This window comes from Mustelus asterias, chromosome 2 (assembly GCF_964213995.1).
Source record: "Mustelus asterias chromosome 2, sMusAst1.hap1.1, whole genome shotgun sequence".
In the NCBI taxonomy this organism is placed as follows: Eukaryota; Metazoa; Chordata; class Chondrichthyes; order Carcharhiniformes; family Triakidae; genus Mustelus; species Mustelus asterias.
Window position 1 is genome coordinate 111,825,708 of NC_135802.1, and position 18,116 is coordinate 111,843,823.

Sequence of the window (18,116 nt, forward strand, 5' to 3'; positions counted from 1 at the left end):
GGCAGTGTGCTAATTCATCAGTTGAGGGGGGTGTGGGGGTAAACGTGGTTATCAGCAGGAAGTTTCCTTGCCCATGCTTGACCTGATGGGGTCCAGAGTCAATGTTGGAGATGTTCAGGGCACTCCCTCCTGACAGTATACCATTGTGCCACTACCTCTTCTGGGTCAGTCCTACAGATGGGACAGGACATAACCAGGGATAGTGACGGTGGCATCTGGGGCATTATCTGTAATGTATGATTGTGTCAAACTGCTGCTCGACTAGACTGTGAAACAGTTCTTCCAATTTTGACACAAGCTCCCCTGATGTTATTGAGGACTTTGCAGGATCACTTGCATTCCTTTTAGCTGGGCACTTGAGGACATTTAAGAGCTGGACGTCAGACTTTGCCCCTAAGAATGATATGGAGTTTTATGACAAACGGCAATGGTTTCATAATCATCATGAGGCTCCCAATTCAAGATTTTTTTTTAAAACTGAACTCAAATTTCACCATCTGCTGTGGTGGGATTTCAATCAAGGTCCATGGAGTATTACACTGGATCTCTGGATTATTAGTCCAGTAACAATATCACTGTGCCACTGCCTTTCCTGGAAAGCCTTGTCAAACTTCCCACTCGCTTTGGGAAGAAAACAAGCACAGCTTTTCTTAGTTGTATGGAGATGGGAATGTTGGTCATTGACCCAGTGCCAAGTGAAAACTAAAACTACCAGGAAAACAAGGTAGTGTCTGGCTTGGTCTTGAAGCCCACTGTGGTAGAACTGATTGCCAATTCACTGTCAAGACTTGCATCTGAATAGCAGCTGGTTGGGAAAATAATAGAGGGAAACAAAATCATCTCTTCATGAAGCAAGGTCACAAGCGGGGAGATGTGGTGCAGCTGGAGGGGAGAACCAAATTCTTAAAAGTAGTTTTGGATATTAATCCAAAATTCAGACAAATATAAACCCTCCATTTGTATTAGTATTCCAAGAAAATTACTCCTACATTAGACATATGTTAAAGTGAGTTTCCGGGGTTAAAAAATATTAATTTAACCCAGTGATAAGCCAACACCTATGAAATGGAGAATCACTGGTGAAACTGTGTGCAATATCAAATTGGAATTGAGCCTGTACCCGCAAACACACGAGTAGCACATTCACACACAAACATGCAAGTAATAAACCAACAAAACTCTATTTATATCTAATTCACCCAAGACAGAATCACTAAGAAAAAACAGCCAGAATCACATCTCAGATGTACTTAATTTTGTCGCTATTGAATTTATGATGACCCACTACAATACACTAGGCATGGGACTCAAGTGCATGATGCAATGGAGCTCCAGTTTTTGGATCAAAATGCCAGTGCTGACATGAAATTCGTGACCGGGAACAACATTGGAGTTGTGATTTTGGTACACGACTATTCTATATCATCATAATCACAATAAACATTTTCAGACACACCAAGTATTTGAATACCAATCCCAACAAAGTCATTTCCACAATCTGGCTGAAAACACAGGCTCTAAATCCTGAAACAAACTAGCAAATTTGCAATCTTAGTATATAACAAGTCTGAAGATTTGCTGAAGCAGAATACTTAAAGGTTATTTAATTTCTACTACAGAGGATTACAGTGAAAACTGTGCATTTGCATGGTATGTGGAGTATGTGGTACGTTGACAGGGGAAGCAATCTGGTTACTTGTGTAAACTTCTTACGAATTTTAATTCGTGTTAAAAATAAATTGCTTAAATACAAACGCAAAGAGGCAGTTGAAAAAGGGAAAGCATTGTTGGTAAAATGTAATAAATATGACTCACATTTGAGATATCAATGTGATCTAAACATTTAAATTGTAGTCAATTCAGCTGAGGGCGACATCATTAAAACTACTTTCCTGATAAATATAACCAATTAATTTGAATATTTGTATGAAAACTGAATGAAAAGACGTTATTGCATAACTCAAGATTTGTGACCCGAGAGACAATGATTTCCCCCAATACAGCAGGCCAGCCAGAAAACACAGTTAACTTCTTTTATTGTAGGCCTGAACTGAGCACACAATAAAAGCACAGAATAAGAACTAATATAAACAAAGAATACGTTCTGATTTCTCCATCACAATCAATTGCAACACCATTCCAAAAGCACAATCCAGTAATTTTCCAGACTCGAATAGCTTATGTTCAACATCTTGAAGCATTTTCACTAGTTTTGCATAATCTGCAACCTGTGTCTTGCAAAAATCAGTCTATTCTACTGGTGAAGTCAGCTACCTTCACTTGGTGAGAAAGATCATATTTGTTAAATGATATGTGAAATAATTATGTAGCATTACATGCAATGGTAATGTAGTCTACTAGAATGAATTTAAAGATCAACTATTTTAAATAAAGCTTAAAGTTTCTATCCAAAGTATAAAATTCCTCCATACAGGATCCCCCAAATCAATTTCTGTCACCTGTTTCTGCACTACAACAATATATAGAAAACATCTCAAATTCTACAATGTAAACACTTCAAATACCAACGCATTGCAATGGAAAGCATTGCTACAATTTCCACTAGGTTTGGGAGGAAAACAAACACAGTTTTTCTTGGTTGTATGGCAATGTTCAAGAAACAGATTACTTTTCCTCAAAAGTGACTGAGTGAACAAATTTTACGGGGGTCGGTGGGGGAAAGAGAGGAAGGCAAAGCAAGTAAAATAAAGGGGAAAATATTCCAAATTATAGGTAATTGCCCAATGACCAATTAGAGATTATGCTCTCGGGATGAGCGGGAAGTAAAGAATAAAATCACCACCAGATAGACTAAGATGTTATACTTGGCAGTAAGATGGTGAAAAAGACCTTGCATTAAATTACATTCCATAGCACTTCACACGCACAGTGGCAGTTGTTCAACAAAGCTGCACAAAACACAATGAAATCAATGATCGGTTAAACTACTGTTCTGGGACTGGGGGAAAGAATGTTGGGCTTGACATTTGGAAAATACCCAATCAATTTCAAAGAATATCATAGAATTTAATATTTACTTGTTCATGCAGATGATTTGAACTTATCAGATAACATTGCCTCAATAGTGTCTTCAAATTTCAACATTGTGCAAGTGCTCAAACCTTGAAATAACTTTCTGACCCAGTGGCGAATGCTATCTACTGATCCAAGCCAAACAAAAACTTGTGCCATTATCCTGCAACCATCTCAATAATCCAATGGGGTTCTGCAATACTTCAGGACATTATTGGTTCATCTGATTGTAGACAAGTTGAGACTGGGATTTTTTTTTCATTCACTTCCACGTAATTAATTGTGTCCCAACAGCCACAGGAAGCTGATTAGTGGTCTATGCCATGCAACTGCAGAAGAACCATTTCATATATTTGAGTTCCAAGACCATTCCTAACATTTCTAGGTTTAGATAGAAAGCATACATCACTATAGGAATACCACGCACAGCTCAGTCTTTTTTAGCAGTGTGATCAGCATGACTTTGCATGGATTCAAACAGCCAGTTAATCAAGAATAAAAGTATTAGATTTTAATATAAAAGTCATGTACCTTCAGTATCAGAACCTATACAGCTCGAACTGTTAGCAATGAAAAGAGAGTTACAGCTGCAAGAACCAGCTAAGTGTGAATTACCAATTCACTCATTACCATATTTTAAAAACTTACAGAATCTGTAGCATGTTTGGAAGGAACAGGTAAACTTGCAGCTACGGTTCTCAAAGTTCTCCACAAGTTTTCCTCATCTACAGCTGGGTTTGTTATACACTAATCAATCAATGGATGCAATTCGGCAAAAATTCCATTATCATTGTACCGTGTCATTACAAGGATGATAGAGGGTGAACTAAATGGACCATGGGCATTTTTGTCCAGCACTTTCTCTGATTTGCAACATATTAAAAAAAAACATTCAAATATGTTAATGGACCAATGTTTTCAAAAACAAACAAGCAATTTGTCAACTACTGATGCTAAGAACACCAAATTTATAGCACATAGAGGTAAACACTTCAGAGTAGAAAAAATATTTTGACAACCCATAGCAAGACCACGAGAGGCTGAAATTAGTCTCGGGTTCACAAGCATGTTCAATAAACATTTACCACTAGATCAGAAAACAGAAATAGAATGACAAGCAGATATATTTTGTTTTTCTGGAGTTTCTTGGATTGATTAAAAAAAATTTGCCCAAAATATCTGATCAGCATTAAAGCCAGTGCTCAATTCTGATCAGACAGAAAGCTACCCATCCACTGAAAAAGCTCTGATTTCTGATCCACAATATAGAAGAATTCCCTCAGCACAGGAAATTTGGCAGAGACCAGCAGAGAGAATTGGTACAGAACCCATATCCCCTTTATACAGCACTAGCTGCCGTAAGGTAGTAGGTTTAAGTTCCAATGTGAATGCTATAGAAGTGGCAGATTGGCAGGTGGGCTGGTGTGGCAATGGGTACTAGAGTTGGGCCATGATAGGATGCCACGCTGGGGGCTAGTCAGATGGTAGGGTCAAGCCAAGTCAGGGTAGGGAGTCAGTTGTATAATTACTCAGGAATTTGACTAGGATTTTGCTGTCTAACATTTCCTAGGTAACTATTGAGGCAAGTAAGTCAGAACCGTCTGAAGTCTCTGACTGCAGGTCAGAATTGGAGACTTTCTTGGAGGGGAATTGCCCACTTAAGTTCAAATTTCCTGGGCAACTCCCACAGAGTCAGTGCATCAAGAATTCCACATGGTTCTGACACTGGCATCTTGGGTAGGTACACCCAGTGTCCCAACAATCAGAAGATCTGGGCCATTTTTTAATTTCATCATTTAGAGGTCAGCCATCAGTCATTTGCACCTCAAGGGTCAGAAAATTGTGGACTTGAGCACTTAATCAGGCTCACACTTCAGTACAGGGAAAGGTATTGGAGACACCATCTTTTTGATGAGATGTTAAACTGATGCCCCATTTACCTCAGCAATTGGACATAAAAGATCTATGTTGATGAAGAGTGGAAGTAGCTTTCTCAGGTATGCTGACCAACATCACAAACAAATTATCTGGTCATTATCTCATTGCTATCCACTAAGTGCCTGTCACATTTCCTATATTGAAACTGTGACTACACTTCATTACCTGTAAATTGCAATAGGTCACCCAAGGTCACTAAAGGCACACTATAAATGTAAATACTTCATTAGGGAATGTATTATTTATGCTAGTGCACCCCATAACGAAATCAAAATCTAATCTTTAAAAAACTAAAGGGTTAAAAAAAGCACACTTTCCAAATGAATAAAAAAATTACAATACTGGCTGCTAATAGTTGAACCACAATAAACCCATCATATATAAAAGACTTAATTAGCACTACCATCTTGCTAAATAGAATTGATAGAGTAGTTTAAAACTGGCCATCCACAAAGTGCTATGAGCCAATCAGCAGCAGTAGAACCATATTCAATCACAATCTCTATATATATCTCATGGCCCAACATATCCCACATTCCACAGAACCTTGGTTCAATAAGCAATGCAGGACATGCCAGGAGCAGCACCAAGCAGACCCAAAGGTTTAGATGCAAGTGGGCGAAGCTGCATAAGTAGCCATGCTAAACAGCAGAAGCAATATCGCAACCAGCTAATCAAAGCTCTGCAGTCCTGCTACATCCAGTCATGAATGGTGGTGGAGGACTGAACAACGAACTGGAGATGGTGAATAATTAACTAACTGGATGAAGAAGCTGCACAAACATCAACATTCTCAGCGATGGCAGAGCCCAGTATGTTAACAGAAAACACAAGGCTGCAACCATCTTCAACCAGAAGCGTCAAATAGATGATCCATCTTGGCCACCTCCTGAGGATCCCAGCTACACATAGGTCAGTCATCAGCCAACTCAGCTCACTCCATGCGATATCAAGATATAGCTGAAGGCACTGAATCCATACAACATAGGCTATGGGCCGTGGCAACATTCCAGCTCTAGTACCAAGGACTCGTCCACAACTAGCCTTGCCCCTAGTCAAGGTGTTTCAGTACTACTACTACCACCATATTGGCATCTACCCGACAATGTGGGAAATTGCCTAGATATGTCCTGAACACTGCATAAGAGAAAACTAATCCATCCAATTATCACTCCATCAGTCGACTCTCAATCTTTAGCAAAGTGATTATGGTGTCATCAACAATGCAATCAAATAGCGCATACTAACCAATAACTAGCTCACTGGTGCTCAGTTGGGATTCCTTGAGAGCCTCTCAACTCCAGACATCACAGCCTCGTCCAAACATGATTAAAAGAACTCATGAGGCGAGCTAAGAATGACATCATGGAAACATTTGACCAAGTGTGGGCCGAGTAACGTCAATAGGAATCATGGTAAACTCTCTACTGGTTGGAGTCATACCTAGCAAGGAAGAAAAATTGTTATGGAAGAAGACTAATCACCTCTGAATCCAGGACATTGCTGCAGTGGTTCCTCAGGGTCTTATCTGGTTCATCAATGATCTTCCCTCCAATACAAGGACAGAAGTAGGGAAGTTTGTTGATGACTGAACAGTGTTCAGTATCATTCACAACTCCTCAGATACTGAAGCAGTTTGTCCAGGTCTTGCTGCATGCAGGCACAATGTCTGGGCCTAAGTGGCAAGTAACATTTGTATCATGCAAATGCCAGGCAATGACTATCTCCCCTTGACGTTCAATAGAATTACTATCGGCGAGTCTCCCATTATCAACATCCTGGGAGTTACCACTGACCCGAAAGTTAACTGGACCATTCATATAAATATTTTGGCTTCACAAGCAAGTCAGAGCTTGAGAATTCTGTAGTGAGTAACTCATGCCCTTACTTCCCAAATCCATCCAAAACATGCAAGTCAGTAGCATGATGGAATACTCCCTATTTGTATGGATAAGTGCAGCGCTCAAGTCCATCCAGCCATCCGCCATCTTAAAACATTCACACTCTTGAACACCACCACACAATGGCAGCACTGTGTACTAGCTACAAGATGCACTGCAGCAACTTACCAAGGCTCATTTGACAGCACCTTCCAAACATACATCCACTATCACCTAGAACAGTGGTTGGCAACGTGCAACGGTTCTGCATGAAGCCCAAGAGATATTTTGTTGACTGTTGTCCACAGAGTTGCCACATTCCACTGGTTCCCAGCTGCATACCTTTTCTCTTACCAGTGTAACTGAAGTGATACGCACGTAAAGCAAGGGCACACAAAGCGAGGTGCGTGCTGATTCCACACAACATTGACTGTGAAAGTTGTGCGATCCCTCTGCATCCAAGTGTAAATATTTCCTTTGTTTCTACCATTTGAAGCTGATGACAGTTCTATCTATTTATATGAACGATTAAGCATTTTATTTTATTTGTCACATGTATTAGTATACAGTGAAAAGTATTGTTTCTTGTGCACTATACAGACAATGCATACCATTCATAGAATAGAATTGGAAGGAGGAAAGGAGAGAGTGCAGAATGTAGTGTTACAGTCATAGATAGGGCATAGAGAAAAGTCAACTTAATAAGGTCCATTCAAAAATCTGACAGCAGCAGGGAAGAAGCTGCTCTAGAGTCAGTTGGTACGTGTCCTTAGACTTTTGTATTTTTTTTCTGATGGAAGGTGGTGAAAGAGTATGTTCGAGGTGCGTAGGGCCCTTGACTATGCTGGCTGCTCTTCTGAGGCAGCAGGAAGTGTAGTCAGAATCAATGGATGGGAGGTTGGTTTGCGTAATGGACTGGGCTTCATTCATGACACTTTGTAGTTTTTGTGGTCTTAGGCAAAGCAGAAGCCATACCAAGCTGTGATACAACCAGAAAGAATGCTTTCTATGGTGCATCTGTAAAAGTTGGAGAGAGTCGTAGCTGACATGCCAAATTTCCCTAGTCTTCTGAGAAAGTAGAGGCGTTGGTGGGCTTTCTTAACTATACTGCCGACATGGAGGGACCAGGACAGGTTGTTGGTCAACTGGACACCCAGAAAGCTGAAGCTCTCCACTTTGTCCCCATTTTCTATAACTTACAAAGTATTTGGCGCACATTAAATGTTTTCAATTTTATTCAAAGGGTTACAGTTAGTGAACATGCTCAATTTAGGAACAGAAGACCATTCAGCCCTTGGAGCTTGCTCCATCATTTAATACAATCATGGCGGATTGGACACTTCAATGCCTTTACACCCACTATTCCCATAACCCTATACATTATTAATCAAAATCTCTGCTTGAAACATACAAAATGACCGAATTTCTACAGCCCTTGGGGATAAAGAATTCCAAAGACACTCAACCCCGTGTGAAGAAATTTTTTCTCATCTCGGTCCTCTTCCCCCTTTTTTGAAATGGTCGCTCTAGTTCGAGACTCCCCAACAAGAGAAACATCTTGCCTGCATTTATCCTGTCTATTTCTTCAAGTATTTTGTAGGTTTCAATAAGGTCACCTCATTCTTCAAAACTTTAGAAAATACAGATCCAGTTTGCCAATCTCTCTTCTTGTACCCACAGAACAAATCTGATGAACCTTTGTGGCATTCCCTCAATGGCAATATCATCTTTTTGAGGCAAGGGAACCAAATCTGCACACTGTACTCCAGGTGCAGTCTAACCAAGCTCCTATACAATTGAAGCAAAACCTCACTACTCCTGTACTAAGATCCTCTCGCGAAAAAGACTAACATTCCATTAGCCTTTCTAATAACTTGCTGCATCTGCATGCTAGCCTTCAGTGACTTGAAGTACAAGGACACCCAGGTCCCTTTATACATCTACACTTCCTACTTCTTCTAATCAGTTAGGAAATAATCTTCACATCTGTTCCTTCTACCAACATGGATTACCTCACGTTTTTCCACATTATATTCCATCTGCCATGTTCCTGCTCTTCTTCCCCACTCACTAAGTCTATCCAAATCCTCCAGTAGCCGCTTTACAGCTTCCTCACAACACATTACCGTCTAGCTTTGTACCACCCACATCCAAATAATGGATATATATCATGAACAGCTGGAGCCCCAAGTACTGATCCTTGCTATCTCTAGCTACAGCTTGTTTTCTGCCCGTTAGCCAATCCTCAATCCATGACATGCATGTTGCAGCCTATTCCACGTGCTTTTATTTTGTTAATCAAGGTCCTGTGGGGGACTTTATCAAAAGCCTTCTGAAAATCCAAAAGCACTATGCCCATTGACTCTGTCAATTTTGTTAGTGAAATCTTCAAAAAACTCCAAGGTTTGTCAAACATGATTTCCCATTTGTAAACTGATAGTGACTATGCCCAATCAGATCATGAATGTCCAACTGTATATTTATCAGATCCTTCAGAATAGATTTCCAACTACTGATGTATGGCTAACAGATCTGCAGTTCCCTGTTTTCTCTCTCCCTCCCTTCTTAAATAGTGGGGTGACATTTACTACCTTCCAATCTTCAGGAACCATTCCAGAATCTATAGGATTTTGGAAGATGATAAATGCATCCATGATCTCTATAGCAACCACTTTCAACACTCTGGGATATATAATACCAGGTCTCGGAGACTTCTCCAACGCAACCTTATTACTTCCACTAATTTCCTTCAACTTGGCATTCTCCCTAGTCTCTTGGATCGCTACATCTGGAAGATTTCCTGTATCTTCCTCAGTGAAAATAGACACAAAGTAATCATTTAGTTTTTTTTTAACCATTTCTCTATTCCCCATTATGAATTCTCTTGACTCTTGTCTGTAAGACATGTTAGCCAAACACTTCCTTTTTACATACCTATAAAAGCTTCTACAGTGCATTTTTATATTTTTTACTAGACTGCATTCATATTCTGTTCTCCCTTTTATCAGTTTCTTGGCCTTCCTTTGCTGTATTCTAAAAACCTAATCCTCAGATTTACCACTATTTCTTGCAACTTGATAAGTCTTTTATTTTAATCTTAGTAATACAATCGTTAACTTCCTTGACTGGCTTTTTTGGGTTTTTGCACCCTTGTATTGGTGGTGACTGCTATGTAATAGTTCTTTGAAAACTATCCATTGCCTATGCACATACCTTTTAATGCATTTTCCCAATCCACCTCAGCCAGTTTGTCCTTGATGCCTTCAGAATGTCCTTTATTCCACTTTAACACCTTGGCTTCAGACTGAACTTCCTCACTTTCAAACATAATGTTATACGATATCATATTGTGGTCACTCATCCCTAAAGGTTCTTTTAGAACTAGATTACTAATTGGTCCTTTTCATTACATTAGATCTAGCAATAGCCTGTCTTCTAGTTGCCTCAACATACTGTTTTAGAAATCCATCCCTAATACACTCCAGAAACTCACCATCTTCAGCATCATGCTCACTTGGTTTATCCAGTCTATGGGCAAACTGAAACCACCCATGATCACAGTATTGCCCATGTTACATGCTTCTCTCATCTCCTGACTAATACTATGCCCCACTACTACTATTTGCTGGTCTATAAATAACTCCAATGACTACTGCCTTTTTCTGTTTCTTAGCTCCAACCAAACAGATTCAACACATTGTTCTTCCAATCAGAGATCCTCGCTTTATACTGCACTGATCCCATCCCTTATTTTCAGCATAAGTCCACCTCCTTTCTTTCCTTGTCTGTCTTTCACGGACGTTGAACATTCAGTTCCAAGTCTTGGTCACCATTCAGTCATGTTTCTGTAATAGCAATCATACCCATTCACCTCTATTTACGCCTTTAGATCATCAACCTGGTTAAGAATGCTGCATGCATTCAGGAAGAACATAAGAACTAGGAGCAGCAGTAGGCCATTTGGCTCCTTGAGCCTGCTCCGCCATTCAATAAGATCATAGCTGATCTTTTTGTGGACTCAGCTCCACTTACCCACCCACTCACCATAACCCTTAATTCCTTTACTGTTCAAAAATCTATTAGAGCGCCCTTAACTTTGCCTATTGACTCTATTCTGCATTTGACATGTGCTTGATGCTTTGCTTCTCCTGCTTTCTAGTCCCAATTCTTTTTACCAACATTATGTCCTTCCAATTTGGGCCACCTTTCAGGTTCCCATCCCCCTAACAAGCTTGTTTAAACCCACCTCAACAGCACTGGAAAATCTCCATGAGAGTATATCAGTGCCAGTCCTGTTAAGATGTAACCTGTCCATCTTGTACAGGTCCCATCTGCCCCAGAAATCTAATATCCTCCCTCCTGCATCATTTCAATCTTGCACCCACTGAGATGATAGAGGGCCACTCACGTGGCCCACTCACTAGCCTAGGTTGCCCATCACTGACCAAGAAGGATAAGGGAAGCTGGCACTTGCAAGTTTTCCTCCAAGCCACATACCATACTGATGGAACTAGAATTCTGTTCCTTCACCGTTATTGTATCACCATCTACTAGCACTGACAGCATATCAATTGAACATGGACCACAGCAGTTCAAGGCAGCAGCTCACCACCATCTGCTGAAAAGCAATTCGGGCAATAAATGCTGGCTTTGCCAGGGATGCTCACATTCCAAGAACAAATAAAAATTTATGGATTTTGAAGATTAACACTGATCCCTTGCAAGAAAGTGGTGGCTACATGGAACCACTACCCTTTGTTTGAGAATTCAACCAATTCTCCACCCAACGTACGATCCAGCATCCAATTTTATAGAACTGTGTTATATAGTAACCTGGTCAAAAATCAAAATTTCCAGCGAGTAATCTAGTGACCTTCGGTAGGAATTAAACAAATTTCACAAGGCATGACCTTAACCAAAAGCTAGGTTGCGTGTTCTTAACTTGGGCATTGATTCACATCTCACTCACTTGTCCACTTAGAATTATTTAGTGCTCTAAAAGTATTTTTTTATATATTCAGTCTATAATAGTTTCTAGATATGGGCCCTAAAAGTAATTTTTCATATATTCAATCATTCTATAATACTTTCCAGATACAAGATGCTATATGGAGGTTCCATTGTGCAAAAAGCTCAAAACCACTAAATCCAAAAGATTTGGAGAACTAAGGAGGAATCTGATTACTGTACTATACAGGAGAATCAAACTTCTAGTATTTTGAGAATGCAATAAAATGCAAACAATAAGATACATCTGTACAGTAAAGCTTTCTTCTTAATTACATAATAAAGCTCCAATGATCTGAAACTGAAAAAAATAAAGAACAATTCACAATTTGGCAATTTCGCTGCTTGGATGGCAGAACAGAACACTAACGGCTTATGTCCAAACAGCGCAAGGCTGAAGAAACATGTATTAAAACAGGAATTATTTTAAAACTGATACATGGAATTTAATAAGCTTGGAGTTATTTCTCATAACCAAAAAATCTAGGTGAAATACCAAGAGCCTTATTTCAGGTTATCAACAAATCTGGATGGGAAAAATTTGGAGACTTCAGAAAATCCGGGGGGGGGGGGGTGGTGGTGGTGGTGAGAGAGAGAGAGAGAGAGAAATAGTGGCAATGGTCAAATTTCTTAAAGCAACCAGATTGCTCTTTTGGCAAGATGAAACCTATCAACTGCCTCCAAGCACCATAACCATAGTCTTTCCAAGGACCTCAAAAGAAGGCACTTCAGACCAGCCACCAAACCATGATAGCCTGCTTATATGGGTCGCTCTTCCTTGAAATTTTTGTGGAATCAGCAATAAAAGCCAGCAACAAATCAAATCCTAGCACGTTCTGGGATCATACTGAGATACTTCACTACAAAATGCTGAATTTTCTAGTCAGCCTCACCATTAACATGTGCAGCAACAATGTCAAAGGCTTCTCACTAATCATAGAATCTCAGTCAGTCTATCCAGTCTGCACAGTCCCTCCAAAAGAGCACCCTGCCCTAGTCCAATCCCCTGCCCTAACCCTGCTCATTGATCATGGGTAATCCACCTAATCTGCACATCTTGAACACTACAGGAAACTATCATGGCTAAACCACCCAACCTGCACATCTTTGGACTGTGGGAGGAAACCAGAGCACCAGGAGGAAACTCACACAGGCACAGGGGGAGCAGGCAAACTCCACAGTCACCCAAGCCTAGAATCAAACCCGGTCCCTGGCGCTGTGAGGCAGCAATGCGAATTACTGTACCCACCCCAATGGGGAATTGCTCATCTAAGACTAAGTAAAATGTGGGGTTACTTGATTGTCTTTGGGAATTTTGTCCCTAACCCCCAGTATTTTTCCTGTAATATGATCTAAAATAAAGCTATGTGAATACATATACAAATTTCACTTCCAATATATTCATTCTGCAGTGCAAGTTGTTCATTTTGCTCTAATACAAAAAAAACTCAGATTAGGTAATGCAGTGGTTATTCCGGGGGATTTATTTTTAAAAGATAGATTTATAAGAATTTATAATTGTTGTGTTTGAGTTTACTGGCAATGCAAAGATGCCTTATTGTTTTTAACTGAGCATGAACCAGCACACATCAACTGCTTTTAAAAATAATGCAAGTTTATTAAACACCGCATTTAACTATTCATTTCAACTTACATGTGCATTATATTGATTGATATGCCAAAAATCAGAAAATTTTCATAGGATTTTTGACCCGAAGGACAACTTTCAAATAGTTTTAAGTTACACTAGTTAATTAAAATCTCTCTATAAAAAGTTACCCCCGAAAATACATAATTTATTAGAAATTGCTTAATTGAGGCCTGCAATATATTCGAATGGTCGGGTGACATCTAGTCTGGCCGTATTCTACTTTCCCCTGCTTTAGCAGTTTGCTTCGGGATGGCAGCCAGGCATTGAAGGACCAGTAATCTCCACTCGAGGCATCTTTTAAAAAGGTTACACATTTAAAGTACTATATAACCAACGCCCTCGTGTTTCTTTGGAACTAATTGCAACACTTTCGATTCTGAAATATGACAAAGGCAGCGAGAACCACGCCCTAAAGAAAACTGTCTTAAATTTCAGACTCCCGAGTTAGGACATGATTAAAATAAATTCTCATCACCTCCTATGCCAATTTTCTAGAGCACAAATGAGTTTAGAAACGATTTCCAGGGAACCCCCAGCAGGGTAATCAACATAAATCATATAATTTGTCTCAAAAACGCTTTAACTTTTACAGTAAAATTAAACGTTGATTTTTTTAAAAATGAGGCACTAATGTACGCTTTTGATTAGCAGCACGAAACAAGTATGAATTATGTATATTCTCAATTCGCTTGAGAAAATTCCAGTCCACGTTTATCACAAGGTTATCTAAATGTGCGCCGACCAATAACTGGAAAATACAACTGCAATTGCTGGCTATGCTTCATTCACACGATTTCATCACGACCCTTGCCCTCCAACCACATTTAACGCCATATTTTGCTTTAAACATCCAACACGGCGGCTTCCTTCCCTTCCTCCACGATGGGCGTGTAGGAGGAAACATTTACTGAAGTAATAACTCGGCCAGCTATAAAAATATTTAAACACGAAGGTTTCAGACTGGATGCAAGATGAGCATATTTTTCGGTTTTATATTAAAATACTGAAAAAAATGTTCCGACTAGTCTTCCCTAGTTATGTAGTAGTGCGAAACTCATTGTTTTTAATTCCCTTGAACAAGTGAGAATTAATTTAGTCATTTACATCTAGTGTCTTCTTAGCTGGTTTAACCCATGTGCTTCTACATTGTGGACACTAACTCATCATTTATTATGTACGTTTCATTCCTTTTTTCTAATCCTTGCTATCTTAAAATTTTAAAGGTTTCTGAGTAATCATGCCTCAAAAAGACAGACATACACGACGTGTTTCATATTTAAAAATCACATTAGACCAACTATAACACCCCTCCCCCTGCTCATTACTCAGGATGCATCTGAATGATTGATATCCAGAGAAGCCTGGGATTTGTACACAAGACACATCGCGGTCTATAACATCTTTGCACCATCGTTCTTACCCAATCACCCCCATGTTGTACTTCATGGTTTTCCAGGGGGTCCCACTGTTGTAGTTTCCATTACTGGAGCTCAGCATGTAATTTATGCCATAAGTGCTCGCCTTGTTCTCTCTCTTCCTCCTCCCTCCCATCATCAGGCTCTTCAAACTGTTATTGTGATAATTGTTATTCTTAACGAAGTTGCTCCCATTCCCACCACCGTTCATCTCGGTGAAATTATGATTGAAATATGGGCCTGCGCCGGCTTTAGTCCTTCCCGAAGAGGAGAAAGAGGAGGAAGAGCAGCACGAAGACGATGAAGAGCTGCCGGTGCCAGATTCGGGGGAAGGGGACGAGGATGAAGATGACGAGGCTGAAGATGATTTTTGCAGTCCCCTACGAACATCCCCGCTCCCCGAGGCCGAGCCGGGCCCCATGCCGGGGCCGGCGGCCGAAGGGCCCATCCTGTGTCCGGCTCCGGCCCCCGAGGCCGGGCTGCTGCTGCTGCTGCTGGGGGGGGCGGCGGGGCCGGCGTTGCTGGTGAGGTTGAGGTTGCTGCTGTTGCTCGGCTTGTTGTCCAGAGCTGGCGAGTTCAGATGAAGCAGATGATGGTGACTCGAATTGCTTCGGATTCCTTGAGAAGTTTCCCAGATCTGCATCCACAAGGCATTGGCGGGTCCCTTCTGTTCCGGCTGAATCCAAGCCACCCTCGGATCCATTAAATGAAGATCGCTCTCTCTCTCTCTCCACACACTCAAAGCGAGGAAATCTCTTCAAACAGCACTTACAATTCACCTGGCTTGGGCTGTTATAGATAAAGCGGATTTTTTTTCTTACTTGACTTGCTTTTTCTTTGAACTACTTTTTTTAAATTAATAAACTAAAAGCCAAGACCGGTTTCTGTACAAAAAAAAACTGACGCTAGACTTTAACAATATGGCGCCTCCCCTGATCCCCGACCTCCCACTGCGCATGCGCACGGATTTTTAAATCCTTAGCCTGTCTTCTGCCCCCTCCGGCCGCGAGCCGCCGATAACCTTGCTGCGCGTGCGCGCTCCTCCCGCCGACCAGCCGCTCGGAGCAGGAGTTGGGCATGCGTGATTGCTCAGCCGTGGCTGAAAAGAAGAGTCTGAAATGAGAAGTGTCAATGTACTTTGGTCTACCTCTGGAAGCTGCAGCACAGCATTGATTTTGTGGAAACAACGCATGATTTTTGCAACAGCATGTTCTGAAATAAATGCCAGTTCCCAGTATTTAAAAAGATTTGCAATATTGTATCTTTTAGACATATGAAGCATTTCACCCACCTTGATGACATTCTGTAGATTGCTTGGAGAACTACAATGGGAAAAATAAACTTTTCCCCCCACTGCAGTTTCCAAAATAGCGCCATGTTTTTTAGGTTATTTATTTACTGTAATTGCATTTCGTAACACAGTTTGAACTTTTACCGAAAGTGGAGTCTTGACAGTGTCCACGGTAGAAATTGCTGCCAAACTGAGAAATTTAACGTTTGAAAGTTAGAAATCTGGAAATCATTCTTATGTTGCAGATCGTGACCATTGCAACAGCAGGAATTCTGTCCCTACACCTCCCTGTCTCTCTACTTCATTTACCTATTTTAAGACACTCCTTAAAACACGCCTCTTTGAGCAAACCTTTGTGATTTGGTGTCATACTTTGTTTTTTAATGTTCTTGCGAACTGCCTTGGGAGGTTTCATTATGTTCGGTGTGCGATTATAAATGTGTTATTGAGGGGTTCCACCTCTTTTCAGATGTTGGGTGACATGTCATCGCAGTTTTGATTTTATTTCAATATCTTTTTGCCTTTTTTTAAATGAATCTGAAATCGAACGTTTTTTTGTGCAGTGGACATTACAAGTGATTCAGAAATAGTTATATCAAAGAAACTATGGAGGAAATTCTGGGATTTAGAGCAATAAAGGGTATAAATTCCACCCCCCAAAAAAAACATATCTGGGAGATTTTTCTCATTTAACTTTTATGATTGATTGAATCAATATAGTATAAAGTACAAGGAAGTGTTAAAGTGACTCGTGGCAGTCCAGAACATTTTTGATTCTTCTCTCATTGGATACGATTATAATTAGATCAAAATTTAAAAAAGGAACAAGAGTGGGCCATTTGGCCCCTTGGGCCTACTAAGCCATTTAATAAGATTATGGCTGATCTGAAAGTAATCTCAAAATTGTAACCCACCTCCACCCGATAACTTTATCCCCTTGCTTACCAAGAATCTATCTAGATCTGTCTTAAGCATATTCAAAAACTCTGTTTCCATTGTTTTTTCAGTATGAGAGTACCAAAGACTCATGACCCTCTGGGAGAAATAATTTTGTGTTATCTCCATTTTAAATGGGCAGCCCCTTATTTTCAAACAGTGACCTTGAGTTCTAGATTCTCCCACAAGCCAAAACACCCTCTCCACATTCCCAACACAAACAGAAAATGCTGGAAAATCTCAGCAGATCTGACAGCATCTGTGGAGAGAAAATAGAGCTAATGTTTCGAGTCTGAATGACCCCTCTCCCTCAGGATCTTATAGGTGTCAATCAAACCGCCTCTTTTTCTTCTAAACTCCAGCAGATACAAGTCTAGCCTGAATCTAGAGAATGTTTGGAATGGGGCAGCGCTCCGAAAGCTTATGGTATTTGCTACCAAATAAACCTGTTGGACTTTAACCTGGTGTTGTGAGATTTCTTACTGTGGAAAATTAAAACCAATGCATCAATTATCTTACGAGCCACTTATTTTAAGACCCTGGGATGAAGTCCATCAGGGCCTAGCATTTACCAGCCAGCAGTTCCAATAGTTTACTCTGCAACACTTTTCCTGAGTTACTCCTTCCCTTCCATTTCCTGATTTATAGCTGCTTCTGGAATGTTACTTACATCCTCAATGCAAAATATCTTCCATAAATAGTTCTCCAGACTCAATTTCTGTAGGACCAACACTCACTTTGTTAACTCGTTTCTTTTTAAAATATTTATAAAACTATTACTATCTTTTTATATTCCTAGGTAGTTTTCCCTCATACTCAAACTTTTTCCTCCTTAATCTTTTATTCATTCTTTGCTGTTCTTTATATTCTGTCTAATCTTTTTGCCTTGTATTGTTGCAAAATTTCTGCCCTTTCTTTAAGTTCGATACTATCTTTAACCTTTCTTGTTAACCACGGATGGTGTG

General features: G+C 40.2%; 1 protein-coding gene across 6 annotated transcripts in view; it reads right to left on the reverse strand.

Moving 5' to 3' along the window:
• tent4a (terminal nucleotidyltransferase 4A) overlaps positions 1 to 17,603 on the reverse strand; it is a 94,295-nt gene extending 76,692 nt beyond the window's left edge. For 4 of the 6 annotated variants that reach the window (XM_078240333.1, XM_078240325.1, XM_078240314.1 and 1 more), the window contains exon 1: positions 14,930 to 17,603. In XM_078240333.1, the coding sequence (XP_078096459.1) occupies positions 14,930 to 15,627 (698 nt within the window). In that variant the 5' untranslated portion in view covers positions 15,628 to 17,603. Of the gene's footprint in view, positions 1 to 7,040; positions 7,113 to 14,929 lie in introns of those variants that run through there. The other 2 variants (XM_078240350.1, XM_078240342.1) reach the window with 2 other exon arrangements.
• Between the last annotated feature and the right edge of the window lie 513 nt (positions 17,604 to 18,116).